The 21,158-nt window shown below is 40.8% G+C and overlaps 1 protein-coding gene across 2 annotated transcripts; it reads left to right on the top strand.

Annotated features, from left to right (window-relative positions):
• Nucleotides 1–39: 39 nt before the first annotated feature.
• Nucleotides 40–20,240, top strand: LOC116711258 (monocarboxylate transporter 2-like). 2 transcript variants are annotated; one of them, XM_032550667.1, is made up of 5 exons: nucleotides 40–203; nucleotides 1,369–1,589; nucleotides 11,729–11,872; nucleotides 14,273–15,064; nucleotides 17,030–20,240. In XM_032550667.1, exons 2-5 carry the CDS (start codon nucleotides 1,373–1,375, stop codon nucleotides 17,299–17,301), a joined length of 1,425 nt encoding a protein of 474 aa, XP_032406558.1. In that variant the 5' UTR covers nucleotides 40–203; nucleotides 1,369–1,372; the 3' UTR covers nucleotides 17,302–20,240. The 2 variants fall into 2 exon arrangements, with proteins under 2 accessions (XP_032406558.1, XP_032406557.1); XM_032550666.1 differs by lacking the exon at nucleotides 40–203 and having other exon boundaries at nucleotides 1,349–1,589.
• The last annotated feature ends 918 nt before the right edge of the window (nucleotides 20,241–21,158 follow it).

Raw genomic sequence — 21,158 nt, 5'->3', positions numbered from 1 at the left:
GGGTCTAGACAAGAGAGAAAGAGAGTCAGATGTGGGCCAGCTTCCCTCGGGTCCTCCACCAACAGCGGTAAGAAGAGAAAAGCCCCCGGGGGGTCAAACGGTGCAACATGTGACCAGGCGGCCAATGAAGAAGGCTGCGGCTCAAACTCGTGTCTGTCTTTCTCCGGGGCCCTCAGACGGTCTGCAGCCGCGCTCTGTGAAAGGTAAGGCAACAATTTCGCGGGGACAAAGTGCCAGGATTCACGCCACGCTTTGTTTTGAGGGTTTCGACAAACCGGCCCACGTGCGAACAATAACCCAACTCCGCGTGTTCCGAGTTTTTTTTTTTTTTTTTTTTTTGAGCTTTTGAAACTTACTCTTAGTGCTTTTCTGTTGTTGTTTTCCCTACTGAAAATACGCACCTCTTGTATTAACCGTATTGTCGCGTGTCTGTAGCGAAGTTGTTTTTAATCCGTGGCGTGAAGATGACGTAAAAAGCTGACGTTTTCTGTTAGGCTGCAAACAAAACAAAACTGTTGCGGCGAAGCTGTAACATTTTAAGGCGAAATTATCCTACAGCTTTTAAACAGAACCCACCATTAGATGTTTCAGTGCGTGAAATGTCGACGTTTTGTGACGTTACAACAATCCAGTCAACTTTGTTGGTACCTTTTTAGATTTTTTTTTTTCTCCAAGTGCGTCTGAAAAGTGTGGTGTGCACATGTTGGCACATGTATTCAACCCGTTACAGTTGCATTCAGAAGTCGCCTAGCTGGAGTCTTAACTTTGCTTAATTTAATGTCTGTGTACATGCAGCTGTTCTGTGAGGGCCTCACAGTTAGAAAATGTATTTGTTTATATTGTTGCGCATCAATAAAAGAAGACACAACAGATCAGATTAACATCCTTTTTCACTCTCCTTCTAAATGCGGGGACAGTTGACTGCAGTGTGCCGTTAGCTTTGCAACAGTCTGTCATACTGAGCATGCATGCGGTGACAGTGGAAAGGAGAACTCCCGTTAAACATTAATAATCCTCCAGTAGAAAGCGGCTCATTTGAGCTGCCATCTGATTGACGGGGTTGAACAGACGGCCTCACAAAGACCAAGGAACAAAGTAGGCGGGTCAGGAATAAACTTTTGAAGAAGTTCAAAGCAAGGGTTCAAGCCAGCATCCTAAAATGGAGAAAGCACAGCTGAACTGCAAGCAATGATACATGGTTGTTAGCTTAAGCACATTTTCAATTGTATCCTATTCTATCCTAGTGACAGATTCTTAGTTTTCTTATTTTTAAATTATTTTCTTTTAAAGGAAGGCCTTGTTTTAGCTCTATATAAATCACACGTGTTTGTTCTTTGACAACTTATTAATGTCGTCCACTCTGAACAGAAAGATGCCGCCTGCTCCGGCAGATGTGTCGGGTCCCAAGCCCGTGGACGGAGGCTGGGGCTGGATGGTGGTGCTCGGCGCCCATATTTCCATTGGGTTCGCATATTCCACCCCCAAAGCCCTGTCCATTTTCTTCAAGCCGATCAAAGAAGACTTGGGGGCCAGCTATAGTGAAATAGCATGGATTTCCTCCATCATGCTGGCTGTAATGTATGCAGGCGGTGAGTTTTTAGTATGTTGCCCTGTTCAAACTGAGAAATAATTACAGCTATCAGAATGCTCAATGGTCAGCAAACAAGTTTAAATGACTCAATCATGGAACATGAGCTATAATGAACTCCTAATCTTCTTAAACATATTTATACTGAGGTGAGGCAGCGTTAGGGGTTTTAAATACAACAGGATGGCAATTTTATGTAACATGATATAAAGCTGATGTCTGCGTAAGCACACACACACATTTCTGCAAAATGGTTTCTCAAGTTGATACACATAACACTGTTCTATGTCTCAACGGTTTCATTCAAAAATTAAACTTGTGCAAACGTTTACCATTTTCATTGTACAATAGTATGCTTTGTTATCAGCTGACGTTTACTTACAGAGCTTCAGTGAGCCCAAAATGGACATATGTGTCCTAAAAGCTGTGATCCATCACAAGGTCTGTAGTCTGCAGCTTTAAATCAGCATCTTTTACTCAATCAAATAGTGTGGAGTGGTTTAAGCAGCCAGTGTGTATACTGACCAGCTGTATACAGTATACAGGTTGTATACAGGAAGTCAAAACTACATCTGAGAGTCCAAATGTATCATGGTCACTGTAATTTTCGTTTTTTATAAGCAAAGTGTTACAACAATAGTTAGGATTCAGAAGTTTATATATATTGGTTTTTAGAAAACAGCTTATTGATGTGGCTCTGTCATGCCAATAAGTAAACTAAGGCTTCATTTTGGCTAAACCATAGAATCCAGCTAGCTAGCTAGCTTAAGTCGGCAAAAGGGCGAAGTCTCTTTATGTGAAAAAGTTAACTTAGAAAGATGTGACACTGTTATGATTTAGATAAAAAATAAAAGGACAGAATTGCTCTTTTTAACAGTGCAATTCCTTGTTAAGGGAGTTGCAGTTAAAATGTACAAACAGAAATGCATGAATGCCTAAGAAACAGCTGAAAATATTCAACAGTCTGTGGTGTGCATTTTCTGACCTAAACTATAGAAAATAAACCCCAACATGTCACATTAAAGCTTAAATTCTTCCTTGGAAAAAAAACAAAACATTTTTCTTCACAAGGAGAGCCACCAGTGTGTGGTTGTACAGTCAACTCATTCCTACAGACAGATAATGGATAAATTGGCTTCACATGAGTGGCTTTGCTCATTGACGTAGCTTTAGGGGGGCTGATGGGAGGAGTGTTGCCAGTGTGATTTAGTCACCTGACCCAAATTCAAAACTCATTAGGAATATGCCCTTTTTCTCATTTGTCTTATTCTACATTCAGGGAGACATTAATATTTTTTTTGTTTTTTTTTTTACTTTTAAATGACTTCTCTGATCCCAGAAGTTCTTTTCCCTCCGTCTCATTATACTGGCACTTGGCAAAGAGGTGATTTTGCGAACCCTTTACTGACGTGAAACAGGGAAAGTTTAGTCTGAGTTAATGTCAGCCGTTTAAAAAAAAGGGTTTAGTGCCTTTTTATGAAGTGGCTGTAAATGTCTGGCTTCAAGTGTTGGTGCCATGAGACCATTGTAGCCAATCCTCCTTCACATTGTTGGACCACTCTGTGGCTGCTCCCGTAAATTTACTACAGATGCCCTTTTTCCTCCACTGCTGTATATAACTTGTATATAAATACAAAACTATATTCATGAAGGCAAAAGCAGTTAGCTACAATGTTTGCTAATCATGTAGCAGATATATTTTTGTTCTTTGCGATTTTCTGTTTTTATATGTTGTTTTAATCAATTCATATCTTTGATCACATAGGTATTGTGTAGTAATCGCTCTCATTATTTGGTTTTACTTCTTTGGCATTATTTGTGTCGTGTCCCTCCTCTTCCCCATTTTGTCCTTTTCCATTTGTGTTCTTATAATTGTTACGGGTCGTCCAGTCTACTGCCGGAGCCAAATATAGGCTGTCGTGTTGTTAATTTAATAACTTCAAATGTGCAAGAAAGGAAATAAATACTTTATTTATTTTTTTTCTCTTTTCCCCTGGCTATCGAACAAATCCACCTGACACTACAGAGCAACCAGACCCACCAAGCTGCCAGGGCCGGGCACAAAAAATAAATGTGCATCTCGTTTCAATCTGTGGGGATTTGGGTCATGGGTAGATGACACAAAATATGACTAAATCAAAGTCTTGTGGAGGCTTCACATGAGCTCATCGGTGGCTGCTTTCAAGGTGACAGGAAAGCGGGGCATGTAATCTACCTGTGCTCAGCTCAGGGAGGCCCAAGCGGTGAAATATACCGCTCCGCCGTGGCTCAGGCACAGGACTTTATCATATTGTCCTTGGCGAGGCTTCAGCAATGTCACCCAGTGGAGGAGAGGGACAGTGGGATATATCAGAGGAAGGTTCAGCACACTGGGGCCTAACACCGGGTCCCCATGGGAGAGACATGACAGCCTCTTCAGAAAACCTCTGACTCAAGGAGTCGGAATGATAAACCTATAATGGAAATGGAAATGGTTGCAGAAAGAGAGATGGTCTGCTGGGACGCGGCGGCTGCACTGAGAATGATGAGCTATGTTTGACCCCTACTGGGCACCTCCTTAATGGTAAAAAAAAAAAAAAAAAAAAAACACAGGATAGATATTTTTTATGTACAGTAAATAGAGTTTGGAAAGATTCGTTTTGAATATCACATAGAGAGAATTTTCTTTTCAGTCTTTACTCGCCTACGGAAATGAACGGGGTCGTTTTAGGGAGGCATCTGGAATTTATTTGAGCTGTAATTTAAACATTATCAATCGATCAATGAATGAAGCTTTGCTTGTGCAGCACTTTCCTTTTCATACATTTAAATCTAACACAATGTGCTTTACGTAGTTTAAAAAAAGAATTCAATGATTATCAATCAATTTATTCAGTGTGACCTTAGACCTTAAAGCAGCTGCAGACTGCAGAGATTTTGTGATGTTTTATTCTTAGCTTAAACATTGCCTTTCGCTTTACTTGTATTTAGAACTACCTCTGGTGTCAGTTATCAATAAACTCATCAGTAAAATAATTTCTGTATTATTAATTGGAGCGATTAATCGTATTTTGGACACATTGCAAAATTTCTCACCAGACTACTTCTCGTAGTCATAAATTATTAAAATTAGAGCACGGGAAAAAGCTACAGCTGCAGTTTTTTTGTTTGTTGTTCAATTCTACGTAACAATTTGACTCCCTGTTTCATCAATTAACACAAGTTTGTAATGTGTTAAATACAAACATGTTTTATATTTTTCAAAACTAATAATGTTTTGCCAACGTTGTGCATTTTAGGACATCCTCACATATTAGGAAAAAAACGTCCTCAGGTGTCAGAACATTGACAAAAATCAATCAGACCTTTGACTAAATGGCATAAGAATAATAAAGTCTGAGCAAAAATGGCTTCAGACGTACAGGTCTTAAAAAAATGGCATCAGAATAAAAAATAAAAACAACAACCACTACAGGAGAGAGAAATCGGAAAACTTTTATTTTGATGCGTTTTCCTTTCTGAGATCTTTTCATCTGAAGCCGATTTTTTTTGCCAAGACCTTTCTTGTGTTTGTGACAAAATATGGTCGTTGTATTTTATCACAATGTTTTGTGGCGCCATTGTGATGGCAATAAAAGTGATGATAAGAAATATATATTTGCACCTTCATTGCAATTTTTTTTAGCCAACTATTTCTGCCAGAAAGCAAATTTCTGCTCTTGTAAGAAAACAGGCGTTTTAAACAGGCATCATCAGGCACCAGTTAGACGAAAAAGTAAGATTTCTATCACAAAACTGCACAGAATAACCAACCACATTTACCGGACTACAGAGCGCGCCTGATTAAAAGCCGCATTCTCTAATTTTAGAAAGAAAATCAATTTTGTACCGTACAAGCCACACCGGATTTAAAGCCGCAGGTGTCCCACATTGCAATGTGAGATATTTCAACAGAAAGATGTTACACGCGATGATTTTTTAAAACTTTTAATTTAATCCGTACGGCAACATAAACAAATATGTATTGCAAATGCTTTTTTTCAAGCAGTGCCTGCTACCTTTAAATATACGCAGCTGGAACCGCAACGCTTTCCAGGGCACAGGCCCCTCTCCACCGCTGCACCTGACCCACAAGAGCTCAACCACATCCCCAACGCGTCACGTCCTCCTCACTGGAGGAAATTGAAAAATGAAGAAAGCATTAAAGGATTACAAAAAAACAACGAAATGCCCCTGTTTGGATCACACTTTCTGGCTGTATACAACATGAACATATCAAGAATTTAATACTGCTGTTGAGACATTAACCGCTCATAACGTCACAACCAAATCTCACTTCAGCAACATGATTCAAATGACTAAAACAACTGGAACATGAGATGATCAGCTCAAGTTATTTCAGAAATCATCAGAAGACTTATCCATTTCAAAGCTTGGTGTTTCCATTATTTTGCCTTTAATCATCAATTTGTCAGTTAATCATCAATCTCACTGGAGCCTCCACCCAATGCAGCCATCTCAGAGCATGGCACCACTGGAAGTCTTCAATACTTATTTTAACTAATGTATTTCATTGTTTTTGAAAAAAATTTAATTTGATATTTATTTATTTTTTTGCCAATGACTCTTTCATAATTTTTCTTATTTTAAGAATTTTTAACTGATTTTAATTCTTTTCAATTTAATTATTTGTATAATAATTTTCATTTTAATTACTTTCTAATTACTGGTCAGTGGTTTTTATAGTATTTGCTAAATGGCTATGTGACAACAGACGAACCTGGGACATGTGAAAACAGGGGGCATTTTATAAACCTCATTATGATTTTTATCTGGATAAATCGTGTTCAGGATGCCGCAGCCTCTCCTGTCTGTTTTTCCTCACAGCAATTGAACAGTTGGGTCTGCAGAAAAGTATTAAGAAGCCATTCAACCACAAGCTTAAATAGGTCAAGAATGTTGCAATGTCATTTCTAACAATAAAACATCTTGAAAAGTGAATGCTGTTAAACAGTCTAGTATAAGAATGTGCATCTCTATTTTAACTGTTTTTCATTGGAGAATTAATTAATAAGTTGTGAAGGCCCTCGCACCGAACGTGGACGCGAGGGCCTGTGAAGGCCAGGGATCCTTCAAGGACTTGGCCTGTGAAGGCCCTCGCACCGAACGTGGACGCGAGGGCCTGTGAAGGCCAGGGATCCTTGAATGACCTGGCCTGTGAAGGCCCTCGCACCGCCACGTGGATGCGATGGCCTGTGAAGGCCAGGGATCCTTGAATGACCTGGCCTGTGAAGGCCCTCGCACCGCCACCTGGATGCGAAGGCATGTGAAGGCCCTGGCCTGTGAAGGCCCTCGCACCAGCACCTGTATGCGAGGGCCTGTGAAGTCGTGTAAAAGTAGTAGAAAAAGTTGAGTACCTTTCTACCGTTTCTACTCTCTGCTCCTTCCATGCGTTGCTCTAGGGTGTCCCTACGCTCTTTCAGGTCTCATACTGATGTTTCCAGTTTTGTTAGAGCCAAATTATAGACAGCGTTTCACCAGGAGACCTAGAGTGAGGAGCCCCGCCCCTTTCCCCCTTGCGCCTCAGACAGAGTTTGGGGAAAAAGATGGCGGTCGTTCTTCGTTCGCTAAAGCTGTTCTTGTTGACATGTTAGTAGTGTGAAGCTGGTGGAAACTGTCCCCGCTAAAATGTAAATTGACAAGTTCATTCGGTGCTGATTTCGTAATTACTTGCTAGACGTGTTTAGACGTTCGAGGGAAAAAGAGTGATTTTGTTTCATAATTACGGTTTGTAGCTATAACGGTCGTAAAACAGCCGTTATAGAAGTTTGCTACATGTATCTAAACTTCGATACACTCTCCGACCCAACCTTATTAAGATTTCGGTGGTATCCTGACGGGTTGTGTTATCTTTTGATAGGAAGTGTTAAAGTTACTCTGTTACATGTACCGGAAATCAGTTCTCATCAGTTTCAAACATTTATGATAGACGTTACCACTTTTCCCCTACTACCCTGTAATTGATTCTACTGTACTAGCTTAAGCTAGATCTAGTCCTCTAAATATGCCCATATTAAATTATAGAACTAATAATATGATTACATTTTTCAGAGTTATTACAATTCAAAGAAATTAGTAGCCTTACAATTTCACTGAACTTGAGGAATAGTTTTCTTTTTATGTAAATCTGTAAGATTTAAATCGATTGTTGAATTGTTTTGATTTGGCCCATGGATGCTGTCACAGCTGGTGGGGGCTGATGTTGTTTATTGAAGTAGATGGAATATGGTTGTTTTGGAGCAACGGAAGGACACATGGACATGAATGCACAAAGGAATGTTCAATGTATGATTGCATGATTTCATGATTTTGACAATTTGTAATAAAACAGACAGAGTTTGGGGAAGAAAACGGCGGTCGTTCTTCGTTCGCTAAAGCTGTTCTTGTTTACAGGCTTCCCACTCGGAAGAAAGGAGAAGAAGAGACAAAACAAAACAAACATCGATTGTTACAACTGTTTCAATACAGCTGAGACATGTAACATAGGTATAAAAAATATTTTTTCTGAGGTAACAGCCTGCGATGTCATCGATGACATCACGTCCGTCCCTGACTGTCACTGATGACATCAGACCGACAAAACGAACGTGATGTCATCGATGACATCGCAGGCTGTTACCTCAGAAGTGCTTGAATAAGACGACCACGTGGTAATGTGGTAAGGCCTGTGAAGGCCTGGGATCCTTCAAGGACCTGGCCCGTGAAGGCCCTTGCACCGAACGTGGACGCGAGGGCCTGTGAAGGCCAGGGATCCTTCAAGGACCTGGCTGTGAAGGCCCTCGCACCGAACGTGGACGCGAGGGCCTGTGAAGGCCAGGGATCCTTGAATGACCTGGCCTGCGAAGGCCCTCGCACCGAACGTGGACGCGAGGGCCTGTGAAGGCCAGCGATCCTTGAATGACCTTTTATGTCAAGGCCCTGGCCTGTGAAGGCCCTCGCACCAGCACCTGTATGTGAGGGCCTGTGAAGTCGTGTAAAAGTAGTAGAAAAAGTTGAGTACCTTTCTACCGTTTCTACTCTCTGCTCCTTCCATGCGTTGCTCTAGGGTGTCCCTACGCTCTTTCAGGTCTCATACTGATGTTTCCAGTTTTGTTAGAGCCAAATTATAGACAGCGTTTCACCAGGAGACCTAGAGTGAGGAGCCCCGCCCCTTTCCCCCTTGCGCCTCAGACAGAGTTTGGGGAAAAATATGGCGGTCGTTCTTCGTTCGCTAAAGCTGTTCTTGTTGACATGTTAGTAGTGTGAAGCTGGTGGAAACTGTCCCCGCTAAAATGTAAATTGACAAGTTCATTCGGTGCTGATTTCGTAATTACTTGCTAGACGTGTTTAGACGTTCGAGGGAAAAAGAGTGATTTTGTTTCATAATTACGGTTTGTAGCTATAACGGTCGTAAAACAGCCGTTATAGAAGTTTGCTACATGTATCTAAACTTCGATACACTCTCCGACCCAACCTTATTAAGATTTCGGTGGTATCCTGACGGGTTGTGTTATCTTTTGATAGGAAGTGTTAAAGTTACTCTGTTACATGTACCGGAAATCAGTTCTCATCAGTTTCAAACATTTATGATAGACGTTACCACTTTTCCCCTACTACCTTGTAATTGATTCTACTGTACTAGCTTAAGCTAGATCTAGTCCTCTAAATATGCCCATATTAAATTATAGAACTAATAATATGATTACATTTTTCAGAGTTATTACAATTCAAAGAAATTAGTAGCCTTACAATTTCACTGAACTTGAGGAATAGTTTTCTTTTTATGTAAATCTGTAAGATTTAAATCGATTGTTGAATTGTTTTGATTTGGCCCATGGATGCTATCACAGCTGGTGGGGGCTGATGTTGTTTATTGAAGTAGATGGAATATGGTTGTTTTGGAGCAACGGAAGGACACATGGACATGAATGCACAAAGGAATGTTCAATGTATGATTGCATGATTTCATGATTTTGACAATTTGTAATAAAACAGACAGAGTTTGGGGAAGAAAACGGCGGTCGTTCTTCGTTCGCTAAAGCTGTTCTTGTTTACAGGCTTCCCACTCGGAAGAAAGGAGAAGAAGAGACAAAACAAAACAAACATCGATTGTTACAACTGTTTCAATACAGCTGAGACATGTAACATAGGTATAAAAAATATTTTTTCTGAGGTAACAGCCTGCGATGTCATCGATGACATCACGTCCGTCCCTGACTGTCACTGATGACATCAGACCGACAAAACGAACGTGATGTCATCGATGACATCGCAGGCTGTTACCTCAGAAGTGCTTGAATAAGACGACCACGTGGTAATGTGGTAAGGCCTGTGAAGGCCTGGGATCCTTCAAGGACCTGGCCCGTGAAGGCCCTTGCACCGAACGTGGACGCGAGGGCCTGTGAAGGCCAGGGATCCTTCAAGGACCTGGCTGTGAAGGCCCTCGCACCGAACGTGGACGCGAGGGCCTGTGAAGGCCAGGGATCCTTGAATGACCTGGCCTGCGAAGGCCCTCGCACCGAACGTGGACGCGAGGGCCTGTGAAGGCCAGCGATCCTTGAATGACCTTTTATGTCAAGGCCCTGGCCTGTGAAGGCCCTCGCACCAGCACCTGTATGCGAGGGCCTGTGAAGTCGTGTAAAAGTAGTAGAAAAAGTTGAGTACCTTTCTACCGTTTCTACTCTCTGCTCCTTCCATGCGTTGCTCTAGGGTGTCCCTACGCTCTTTCAGGTCTCATACTGATGTTTCCAGTTTTGTTACAGCCAAATTATAGACAGCGTTTCACCAGGAGACCTAGAGTGAGGAGTTCACGCAGGACTTCGGCTACCGTTTCATTAGCTTCGTTAGCTTTTCTTCTCTAGCTAGCTGTATTGTTAGCCTGCTGCGCGGCTTTCTTCTCTTTGGGCGCTTTTTGATCAGTTTATTGTTTACCAACTGTGTTTCTTGTTGGCATCGTTTTCTTATTTGCTGTTTTTTTTAAGGGGATGTCCAGAAAATTATGTAATTTGTCAGTTAATCATCAATTTGTCAGTTAAGCAGACCAATCACTGCACCAACTTGCCTAATCATAAATATACTTCTCACAATATGTTTGATTCTCGTTGGTCCTCTGAATCTGGGATCTACAGAAACACGGTAAAGAATCTGTTTGACATTCTACAACACCAGGTGCTAGAGGTCACTGCTTTTGGATGTTGAAACAAAAAAAACAAACAATAGGTGCTACGCAAACAATGGCTCTGATCAAACTGAACCTAACTTCAGTGAAGGTTTGTGAAACACCAACATTTAAATCCATGAAAAACAAAACATTTAGGGACTCTGATCTGGAGTAGGTCAACTGAATGAACTATAAATCTAAAACATGCATTTTGTCAAAGGGATTTGATTCAGTGGAATATTTTGCTGCATATTTTTGGCTGAATCCCTTTAAGATGAATGTGCAGCTTGCCCTTATCGTAGAAGGTTGTAGAGTGACTGGCGGTGCAATATCACTCTTTCAGACAAGGTTAGAATGACGGAAAGGTTGACAGGATATGAAAGACTGTTCACTTGCTGATTGATCTCTAAACAAAGCGCTGTGCAATATCAGAGGGAAGTGGTAATGAGTCACCGGACTTTTTTTTTTTTCTTAGTGCATAGTAAAGGAGGTTTTCCACCATCTTAGTCTGAAGTTCTTTCACCCATGGTTTAGGTACATGAACATATTACCAACTTGTCTAGAAATGGATGAGGCAGCCTGATCCTTTTGAAGTGAACGTGGCAGGTTAATGTTCTGACATAGACGCTTTCTACAAACTTTTAGAGATGCAACTTATGGGGAAAAATAGCATTACAAAAAATATTTTGTTTGCTTTCAGAATTATCACCAGCTTTCTGCAGATGGTATAGTTCCAAATGCAGTCTATGGGACCAATGGGGAGTAAAACATGTTAGGAAAACGACAATGTGAAGACCATATATCTATTTCACTTCATTCACAATTCCACTTCATTTCATGTTGGCCTGTCACATAAAGTGTACTTTGGAATTTTGGGTTTTGACTTGGCAAAACGTGGAGACATTGCAAAGGAGTGTAATAAAAGACGAACCCAATTATTGTTTTCCCCTCCTCTTTTCCAGGTCCAGTGAGCAGTGTGTTGGTCCGTCGCTTTGGAAGTCGACCAGTGGTCATGATGGGCGGGCTGATGTGTGGGGTTTCTATGGTAACGGCCTCATTTGGGAGCTCCATCGTTTACCTCTACCTTTGCATTGGCATCATTGGAGGTAAAGTTCAGTTTTTTTGTTTTTCTTTTTGGTATCATAAATGTGATTATTTTTGGCTGCTTTTTGTAACACCTTAACTGCCTCAATGTTGTTGGGCAAGATTTATTTAACTTATTTTGAGACCCAAAACGCTTTCTCTTGCCGTTTTGCTAACTGTTCCTGTTCTCAATGGACTATTCGCTTGGAGGCAGAGGAATTTGCAGAGCTTTTTTTTTTTTTGTATTTGCTAAGAATTTCTTGATGCAGAGCTGCCTCCACCGATTTGGCCTCTGTGCCATTTGTTCCTGGGCTTTGGGCATCTGCCTCAGCTCCTGAGGTGCAGTTAGAGCGGCAAGAGAACCAGCGCCATGACAGTAATTAAGACAGAACTATCTCTGATCCCAGAGAGCATAGGCTTTAATCGGCCTCCGTCGCCTTCCTGCAGTCTCCAATCACGGGCGTCGCATGGGGGCCCTCCGCCACCCTACGAGGCTCATTACTCCGCCGAAGGCTCCTATGAAGCATTAATAGTCCCAGCAAGTGGCTAAGCTGTGTCCTGTGCCCAGGGGCACAGCTTTGTTCCCTTGAGCCCTTGCATAGTGACAATATGGCATCATTCAGCTTTATCTAGCCAAGGTAGCTAAATAGACAAGCATTTACTGCAAAAAACTTAAGACTCTTTCATTCCCCCCCTCTTACTCTAGCGTTCTTTCTTCCCGACAATAGTCGGTGCCTGCAAACATAATGGTGTTGGAAGTTGATTTCGAGTACCTTTGGTGGGAAACCGTCAGTGTTGGATGAAGTCCAAAATCAGATAAATGGCAACAAATGTTGTTCTTTACTTACTAATCATCCGTACCTCAAAGACCTTTTTTCCACTAGGTATAGGCTAGTATGAAATTCACAAAATATGTTGACCTTGAGTAATAATGCCTCTCACCCACAAAAATGTACATCATCATGTAATCATTTTTCAATAAAAAAGCAACTAGTTTTCCTGCTGCAGCTAAAATAATAATATACAAAAATAATGTGATTATTACAGTCAATAACAGTTTTTTTTTTTTTTTTAAGTGGAGCTTTATTTAAGCCAGGCTGAGACAGACGCCGTGTGCTGCTGCAATACTCAGTGATTTACACAGCAGGAAATAGTTCAGTACTTTTTGCTGCATCTCGTTAAAAGGACTTTAAACTGTGGAAAGGGGGAGGAAGAAGGAAAATGTTAGATGTTTTGAAACCGTAACTCTTCAAAACCTTCCTATACCTTGTTACCAGGTACCAACCAATGCCTACTTGCTACATATTTAACCATATGATTTTTATTTTTTCACAAAAATTCATCATCATATTAATTTAACTCTAATGTCAATTAGATCAACATCACCATTCTTGTTTTCCCTGTTATAGTTAATATCTTCTGCGTTGCATTGTTTAAAGTCCACAGCCTTAAGAAATAATACAAAGAGGGGTACTGTAAATAATTACATTTGGCTTACAGTTATTATTATTGAAGCTAAGCATCATTGTGAAGGCTTAGATGACGTCTCAGTATACCTGCTGTATCGACGCTATAAAACAGACACTCGCCTAAATTCTGCTGATAGTCTTGTATAAAAGATTTCTTTGTGATGTTGTGTGTAGTTAAAGCTGGCATCAAGGTAAACAGGCAACTTATACTGTTCTGAAAACTACTTGCAACAAGCTAAAAGCTAGCTTATTTAGCATTAGCATGTTTGTTTTCTTTCTGTATGTGAAAACAAAAACATATTTAAAATGAAAAAAAACTTACCTGTTTTATTCTAAAGTCATTTCTGCTTCCTTTTCATTGCCTCTTTCTCAGATCTTTGTATAGCGGAAACGGACATTGCTCCTGTAAATACATTTTTAAGAAACATACTACAAACTAAATATTATTAATACTGAATTTTACGAACTAAAACCAGACACTGTTTCCCTACTACATCAAAGTTGGTTTACGAAAAATAATGAGTTTGAGGAACGTACCTGTGAACTCAGACCAGAGCAGCAAATTGACGTTGGAAGGAGAAAATCTAGCGCTGCAACCATGTAGCCGTAGCTCTTCATCTTCCTTAAATTAAGGCGCTATTAAATTAATGTGTTCAGAGCAGAAGGTAGGAGAGTGAATGTATTACCCAGGCTACCTAATTTATTTCTACTTAAATGGAGAAATTATTTCTGAAATAATTCCAGCATTCTGTAATGAGATTTTAGCCGGCAAAACTAAAATGAGATGAAACCTAAATGAACACGGAGCACAATCAGTTCTGATTTAATTTAGGAAAGGGCTCTCTAGAGTTTAGCTTCAGCACAACTTTTCCTTCTTAAGCATTTTAAATGTGACTCTCTTTTATTTATTTATGTAAAAAAAAAATTTCCCCCCACACTCTTTCTTGCATACAGGCTGGGGACTCTGCTTTAACCTGAACGCGTCTCTCACCATCATCAGTAAATATTTCCTTGCCAAGCGACCGTTGGCCAACGGCCTTGCCATGGCCGGCAGTCCGGTGTTCCTCTGCTTCCTGGCCCCGCTCAACCAGTATCTCTTAGGACACTTTGGCTGGAGAGGAAGCCTGCTTATCCTCGGGGGTATGATGTTAAACTGCTGCGTTGCGGGGGCTGTAATGAGACCTGTCGCTCGGCACTCTGCGCCACCGAAGGAAGTGGACCAGCCAAACAACGCAAAGTCGAAAGGGAGCCGTCTGAAAAAAGTCAAGACCTTTGTGGATCTGTCGTTCTTCAAGGATCCGGGCTTTATTATTTACCTCGTTGGAAACGTGATGTTCATCTTTGGTGCCTACGCGCCCATCGTGTTTTTGTCGGCGTACGCAGTCAGCCAAGGCATAGAGGAGTACTCTGCCGCCTATCTGCTCTCCATCATGGGCTTCGTCGACATGTTTGTTCGGCCTCTCACGGGGCTGGTAGCCAACAGCAAGTGGGTCAGGCCGAGGATCCAGGCCCTCTTCAGCTTCGCCATGGTCTTCAATGGCACGTTCCACCTCCTCTGCCCCCTGATGAGGACCTACCCGCTGCTGGTGACCTACGCTGTGTTCTTCGGAGTGGGCTTTGGGATGGTTTTCGCACTGATATTTGAATGCCTCATGGACCTGATGGGAAACCAGCGCTTCCCCAGTGCTGTTGGACTGGTGACCATCATAGAGTGCTTCCCCATGCTCTTGGGACCTCCGGCTGCAGGTAACGTACCCTCAATGTGATTTGTCTGTGCTCCTTTGCATTCGTGCTGAAGCTCATCTCGCTATGTGTACAAATCTCACTCTTTGTCTCGGAATTGCACAACTAGGTCTGCTCTCAGATCGCTGCAGCCAAATATTGCAACATCGTAGACCAAAGAGCGAGTCAATAATGTAAAGTCAGATAAATCTATGTGGGCGTGTGATCGTTTGGAAGCAAGCTATTTCCAAAAATGCAATACCTAAGTGTTTAAACCTTAGGTATTGTTTAAAATGCTGTTTTTACTCTAAGAGAGAGATGAATTATTACTACTGAGCTGGGATTGTTTAGGTTTGCATGGAAGGCCCAGTTTGGTAAGGGTCTCATCGTTCTCCTTGTCCGCAAAGGTCGGCCGCTTGGACCTCACATTCAGCAAGTTTAACATCCTGCTTAGATATTTACTTTTTTATTTCTCCTTTGAGATTAACAAAATATTCAAAAACATTTGTAAGGTAACAGAATAAGGCAAACGTTCAGATGTTTTTGATGTAACCAAGGATAGTTCTTGACTTTGTTGCAGAATGTTCATTGTGCGCAATTTTTATTTTTACAGCGGTTCCATTATCCTCCGCTTAGATTGTTTTGTGTTTTGTTTTAGTGTAGTTAGAAATCCAGTGGTGCTCTCCTAGAACTCCACCGGTGTAGCGTTAGCAGCTAAATCTGTTGAAGAGACGCAAATACGTTCTCGGTCGTAATTATTATTTGCAAAGTATCAGTCCTCAGGAAACTAAGCGGCCATTCAGAAGATGCTCAGTTTGATGAAAATGGAAAGATGAGGGTTTTCGGCAGATAAACTTTCTCTCCGCTTTTCGCTAAAGTGAAAAGTTTTGACTGGGAGCGACCCCTTTCTGAGGGGCCCCTTTTAATGGGGCCAAATAAGTGCCTCCTTGCTTGTGTAACGTTCTCCTCCAGAGGGCACAATCGTTATGTATCCCGTATCTGCTTGTTACTGCTCCTCCGAACCTTCAGGTCAAGCCAATTAGGAGGAAGTGAGGTAAGTGAGGGTAATTAGCCTTTTGCGTTGGGTGTTTAATGATGCTCAGTTCAAACTCTCGTCATTAAAGTCCTGTACCTGGGCCATAATTAGGCAGCAAAGGCACTAAAAAAAGAGAAAGGGGTGACTATGCCAGATGGACATAATTACTGCTCAGCCAATCAAGGACTGTCTTAATGAGGGTGGTGGTCATCTGAGCACCGGCACCAGATGAGTGCTATCAATCAGATAATGCATTGAGAGGCAGAATGAAAAATGACCCCTCACGGTGCATACACAAATATTATGCCCATCATCATCGGCTGCAAAGCTGGAACGTGATGAGAGAAACCTTTTTAATGGTCCCTTCACCTTAAACTAAAACGCTCTCTTTCAATGTGATGGGTTCTGTAATGTGGTAGGTAGTTAGTTAGTTTATCTAAAAAGTTCATATAAAAGACTTGATTCTCTTTTTTAAGTAGCTCATCTATAGTGTGATATGTTAAAGCAAGATTCTTGCAAACGTCTCCATATTTAATTATTTTCCCTCGGTTTCTGCTTTGCGGTCTCTTTCAATTGAATTTCCAAAGTAGAAATACAAAAACGGATGAATATCCATGTTTGTCCATGGTGGACAGTGTTGGATTTTCCCATCTTTTTCCGTCACTACCTTTTCCACCTTTTGACGAAGGTAACCCAGCCTCTTTGGTTTCCGGAAATCTGGAGCTTTAAGTCTAATCTGAAGCACATTTGTCATTTTTCTGCAGACCCTTTCTGCGTATTTATGTTTCTGAGAATGGCCTTCGCTGCTGTCATCCAAATTGTCTTCCTAGAAAAGCAGGAGAGCCAGAAAGCGTTCAGCGGCTCTCTGTCAGCTCCAAAGCAGCTCCTCTCAAATTAGCCAAACTGGCTTTCTTTTCCTGTTTTGACTTTGAATTCGCATGTTTCTGCTCCAGGGTTGCTGGTGGACATCTTTGATGACTACAAGTACCTTTTCTTCATGTGCGGAGGAGTGATCACGACTGGTGGGCTCTTCCTCTTCGTCATGAACTTCTATAACTACAACAGGTTAGAGAAAGCGAATAGAGGAAAAGAAACGGCGCAGAACCAGAACACCGTGGAGAACCAGGAGCGGGCGAGCAGAGAGGCTCAGATGGAACTGATGGACTCTGAGGTGAAAGAGACGAACACGGCCCAACCAGAATACTCACAGTTGGGTAGTAACTAGCTACATTTACTCAATTACATTTACTTGAGTAACTTTTTTTGAAAAAAAAAAAAAAGAAACAATTTTAGGAGTACTTTTACTACGCTTCACTTTTTACTTTTACTTGAGTAATTTTATTGTGAAGTATCGTTACTCTTGAGTAAAATTTCTGGATCCTCTACCCACTGAATAAAAAAACAAACATGTTTTCACGAAAAGTTCACCAGACACACACACACCTGCAGTTTTTTGTTAAAGTTTCATAAGTATTTTTATCCAATGAATCTGACTTGGTAAAATTTTCTTTTGCCTTTTTTTTTTTTTTTATCTATATGAATGATGGTCATTTTCATCTTTAAAATACCCCCCCAAAAATCCACATATCTTTGTATTTTGATCCGTCTGAAAATATGATTTTCAAACATTAAATGATTGATCATGTAATCTGTTACACACAACTTGAGTAGAGTTTTTACCAAATACTTTTTTACTCTTCATTAACTGGACGGATACTTTTTACTTTTACTTGAGTAAGTATATTTTGCTGTAGTGCTGCTCTTTTGGGTACTCTGCCCACCTTTGGTAATACTGTATAGTTTAATTTATGCTTTATTGTCAGCAGCATTATCTCAAACTTTGGAGAAGTCAGTTCCTTTACTGTTAGTAAATAGTGTTTACCCTGCTTTCATGGAGACTCTGTATCTCCATTGCACCAACATGCCAGTTCTCTAACAGCGAGCTACGGAGGATTTGCTGAAGTCAAATTTATATCACCTTTGTGAAAAAGAAAAACTAAATATGCACTCTAAACAGCAGATTTTATTAAAAACTGCTTTTTTGAGATTTTACCCACCGATTAATTGAAAGGCTGCATTTTTTTCCCACATCTCCATGTTTTTCTGATCTTTACCCGTCTTTGCGACAGGATCCAGTCAGTTTCACTGTTTCTGTAGAATGTGTTCACACCCACTGACTGAGCCTGTTGCTAAGATACCTCAAGACGACAGCCGTATTTTGAGGGACATGATGGATTTTTGAAGTAAATAGAGGAGGTGTGATGTCAACAGATTTTACAATATTTTATGGTTTTATTTTCCTAGTTTAAGGGTTGTTTTTCTTCTCTGTCTGGAATATAAAGCCACATTTTGTTGTCCTGTTACATGTGAGGCGGTGAGAATGAATATGTTTCAAAAAAACACTGTTAGGCCTTTAAGACAATTCCCTAAATATTGGAGAAACATTTACATAATTCATAGAACTGTAAAAAATGAATTGAATTGAATGTCTTCCTTTTCAAATTCATTTGATCACGTTAATATTTTCTTGTCTAGGTCATATACTGTAGGATAAACGTTGTTTATTTCATATAAAAAAAGTAAATGTGAACTCAATGTGTTACATGTGTTGCAATCTAAGTGGCAACACCAACTTAAAACAGATAAACGCCTTCAGCTGGTTTTTGTTTGCAGAACCTCAAAAAAAGAGAAAAGGTATTAACTAAATTGTGCACTCATTAGAATTTATTCCCCAAATAAAATCATTTTATTTAACTTAAGTACTGTGCCATTTCAACTAATAATGTAAATTATGAAAAAAAAAACTAAGTAGTGGTGGCAGCGTCAACATGCTGTGCTAAAAGCTCAACGTCTTGCATTACCTGAGTAACATCCCAGTCCAGACAGAGTCCCTGCCCAACATGGCGGGTCACGTATCCGCAGCCTGACGCAGTGTTTCATTATTCCATGTTTATCAGTGTGTCCGATTTTTTCCCCCCTACTTTTACATTGTCTGTCGGTGCATCTCAGGTGTGGACCAAAGCGGGCTGAGCTAAGCTTTATGTGTGATTTTAAGGTTTATGTGAAATATTAGCAAATTTTAGCATTCATCTTTAAGTGTATTGCAAAATTAGTTGTGTGTGTGTGTTTTTTTATTATTATTTTTACAATTCCTCATAGAATTAAAAAGATTTATTAGAGCAATAAAAATGAATAGTTTCAGTGTATGCATCCTTTGGAAATGGTAAACACGAGTTAGCCAGTGACATTTTGCACATATGAAGGTGTTTTATGCTATTCGACAGGGAAATGTGTATTTAAAACATTCCTAAATCTACAATGCTGCAAAAAGTAAAGAAAAAAAAAAAGATTTTTAATGTTTTTGCTTTTTTTTGTCTCACCTAAATATTTTAGATCATCAAATAAGTTTGATTATCAGAGAGAGAGAAAAAAAACCTGTGTAAGTAATTAAAAGAAAAAATAAAATAAAAGCAATAATTTCACTGTTTTGAAAAGTGAAAGAAAGGGGAAGAAGAACAGCCGCACCGCTGGCCTCATTGGAAAAAGTAATTGCCCTCTAAACCCAACAACTGCTACTGGGCTTTTGTACCAGGTGGCAAAAGTCTTTTACATTGCTGCAGAAAAATTATTCTATGCAGACACGTTTTAATTTAGCAACAACAGAAGGTTTTTAAAATCTTTTAAGATCAGAACATCTCGGCTTAATGTGAGATCATTCGTGTTGCCAGACAGCTTCTATTTATGTGACTTCTTGATTCTCTAGGTCTGACCCATTGAAACAAGACTCAGCTTTCACACAGATGTGGTTAATTGCAGTTAATTCGTGATTGAAAAGTAGGGAGGTAAATACTTCCTTTCATGTGGCTGTGATGGTTTGGTGAACTTTTTTATTTTAGAAAAATAAAAACTGCATTTTCTCTGGTTATCTTTGTCTGCTGTTGAAATAGGTTTAATGATCTGAAATGAAGTTGGGCAAAACAACAAAAAAAAAGAAAATCTGTAAGGGTGCAAATACTTTTTGCAGCACTCTAGCTCCAGTGTTTCAGTCAAGATGGCAGCTTTTCTATTGTTTTAATGATTCCTAAAGACATTTTCATACATGTCCAGTTTTTGTATGAACGGTGTCCACTGTTAACCCTAATAAATCAGTTGTTTAAAACTCTACTCTTGATGCCCTTTCTGTTTCATAAACCCCATCGTTCACGAGCGGCTTCGGGATTTTGCCCCTACTCGCGTCTTGCGCCATCAGGGACGAACGAAAGCGTGCTGTCGCTCCGCGCGTTCGCCCGGCTCACCAAATGACACCGGGACGCGTGAGAAATGCCATCGGATCGAGACCCAGCGCCCGAGCTTCTCGGCGTTGGGCGACTCCGTCCAATTTTTCATGACAATTAGAAGGCTGGGGAACAAGTTTGGAAATGTCAGCAGCTTAAGGGTGTGAGCGCCTAATGAAGCGAGGCCCCCCACTTTCCAGGCGAGCGCTCGGAGCTGCATGCGGCTTCATACACATCAGCAAATCATTGGGCCAATAAATTAGACCGGCAGCAGTGGCAAACATATACAACGGTTTTTTTTTGTTTGGTTTTTTTTTTGTCTATTTTCTGTCCTTTTGTCGAGTACCGCACAAGGTCTTTGGACATGACAAGGTGGAAAGGTCCCCCTGAGACAAAGCTGCGGACGCCGTGGCGAGGGGTCTGTTTGTCATTATTATATTCCATCTCACCTCCTGTTTCCCCCCTCTGGCGCGCTGACCCTCCTCCTCTGCCGGCGCAGGGTTTGCTCTGTGACTGTTGTCCTCCCTGCTTAGAGATAAAAAAAACAAAAAAACAACTTGTGTCTGTCTAGAGGGCCGGGAAGAAGATCGGGTCAAAGAATGTAGAGCAACAGAAACATCAGCCGTTGTGAATAACAAACCGTAAGGTTGCCTGTTGCGGCGCTCGGCTGTGTAGAAATGTCAGTGCTGCTGCAGAGGTGTGAAGGTCGGCTCTGATGGCCACAAGTCGCAGGAAATTCCCATCCTAGATTACTTCTCAGGAGGAAAGGACAAAACCTTCCATTTGTAAGCAAACCGTAGAATGCTGA

The sequence above is a fragment of the Xiphophorus hellerii genome, chromosome 20 (genome assembly GCF_003331165.1).
Source record: "Xiphophorus hellerii strain 12219 chromosome 20, Xiphophorus_hellerii-4.1, whole genome shotgun sequence".
In the NCBI taxonomy this organism is placed as follows: Eukaryota; Metazoa; Chordata; class Actinopteri; order Cyprinodontiformes; family Poeciliidae; genus Xiphophorus; species Xiphophorus hellerii.
The sequence above is the reverse complement of the archived record's forward strand: the minus strand, read 5'-3'. Positions and strand labels throughout refer to the sequence as shown.

Bases quoted from the DNA above. Each gene is read 5' to 3' on its own strand.
- LOC116711258 (XM_032550666.1), top strand. From the start codon at position 1,349: ATGTCGTCCACTCTGAACAGAAAGATGCCGCCTGCTCCGGCAGATGTG. The intron at 1,590-11,728 runs GTGAGTTTTTAG...CCTCTTTTCCAG, and splicing joins GGCTGTAATGTATGCAGGCG to GTCCAGTGAGCAGTGTGTTG. The intron at 15,065-17,029 runs GTAACGTACCCT...TTTCTGCTCCAG, and splicing joins CTTGGGACCTCCGGCTGCAG to GGTTGCTGGTGGACATCTTT.